This window comes from Tupaia chinensis, unplaced genomic scaffold (assembly GCF_000334495.1).
Source record: "Tupaia chinensis unplaced genomic scaffold, TupChi_1.0 Scaffold000275_1, whole genome shotgun sequence".
Taxonomy (NCBI): Eukaryota; Metazoa; Chordata; class Mammalia; order Scandentia; family Tupaiidae; genus Tupaia; species Tupaia belangeri.
In genome coordinates this window covers 1,371,132-1,372,484 of record NW_006159757.1, presented here as the reverse complement: position 1 = coordinate 1,372,484, position 1,353 = coordinate 1,371,132, and the positions used below count along the sequence as shown (strand labels likewise).

Below are 1,353 nucleotides of genomic sequence, written 5' to 3'. Positions count from 1 at the left end.
TGCGTTTGCCTACGTGGGAGTCCAGCGACATAGCCATTACGCTAACTGCTGGTCCCGCTATAGTTGTACTTTCTGTAACTTTTTTTTTTTAATTGCTAGAAGGCATGTGTACTTGGTAGAGAGAGAGCATGCACACGCCCTTCAGTGGAATATGGTCGCAGTCCTTTTCTCTCCATTCTCCCTTCCTGTCAGGATTTTGGACATGGAAACACGCATACCTACTATGGGTTTCAAGCTGCTGGGGCCAGGATTTGAAATGTGGTCAGCCATGTGGTCTCTGATTCCCTGTGTTACTTTTTAGTTGTGAGGAAGAAAGGTACCTGTGGGACGAGCAGATGGCGTAGCAGTTATGTTGCTGGACTCTCACATGGCCAGCCGTGGTTTGCATCTGGACCCAGTGGCTTAAAACTCAGGCCAAAGGCACGTGCGTGTGTGCCCAAGATCCTAGGAGGAGAAGAGATCGCAGCATGGCTACCCCCCTCCCCCGGGGGGTGATTTCTCAGTTTCCCTCTCACTGTCTCTGTCTCTGTCTCTCTCCAGTGAATACATGTGCCCTAAGGCAAAAACCTCTACCAAACCAAAAAAAAAAAAAAGAAAACCGCTTGAGAAGACTGAACTTTGGACATGTCTGGAGATGATAGTATCTGCAGCTGTCTGTTTGGGGACAGTGGCCTAGTTGGGTGCCTGGGCTATGAAGAAGGCAGTTTGCCTATTTTTTTTTTTTTTTGTAGAGGTTTTTGCCTTAGGGTGCATGCACTCACCAGGGAGAGAGACAGAGACAGAGCCAGTGAGGGGAGAAATCATCCTTGGGGAGGATGGCCACACCTACAATCCCTTCTCCATTCTCCTCCCAGGATCTTGGGCACACACACATGCACCTGGCATTGAGTTTCAAGCCACCTAGCCAGGACCAAACCATGATTTGCCGTGTGGGAGTCCAGTGACATAACCGTTATGCCATCTCCTACCAAGAACAGGCCCCACGGTTGCCTGAGCTTCAGTGAAATCATAGCAGCCTGTGCTAACCCAGAAGCTGGATATTCGCCTTTGAGCTTGTCTTACACTTGTTGAAACCCAGACATGTGTCAACCTAAGTTTCCACCCAGCAAAATGGATCTATTCCCCCTGAATATGCTAGTAAGTTCAGATAATGCAAACAGTTGTGGAGGTCAGTCAGCAAACTGACATTTGCATTACTCTTCAGTCATGTCAGACTGTTCTGCTTCTGTTTGGCAGAGTTCTCACTCCCTCCATTGTACTTTTCCAGGAGAGGCCAAGTGGCTCCTACAAAGTGGCATTGTTATTCTCCTTCCTCATGGCTATGATGGGGCTGGACCAGACCATTCATCTTGT

General features: G+C 48.6%; 1 protein-coding gene across 1 annotated transcript in view; it reads left to right on the top strand.

The window, feature by feature from the left end:
• Positions 1–1,353, top strand: part of DHTKD1 (dehydrogenase E1 and transketolase domain containing 1) — a gene marked incomplete at its 5' end in the record, with an annotated part of 97,080 nt that overhangs the window by 75,480 nt on the left and 20,247 nt on the right. The window contains 1 exon segment of the mRNA XM_014588392.2: positions 1,268–1,353. Within this exon segment, the coding sequence (XP_014443878.1) occupies positions 1,268–1,353 (86 nt within the window).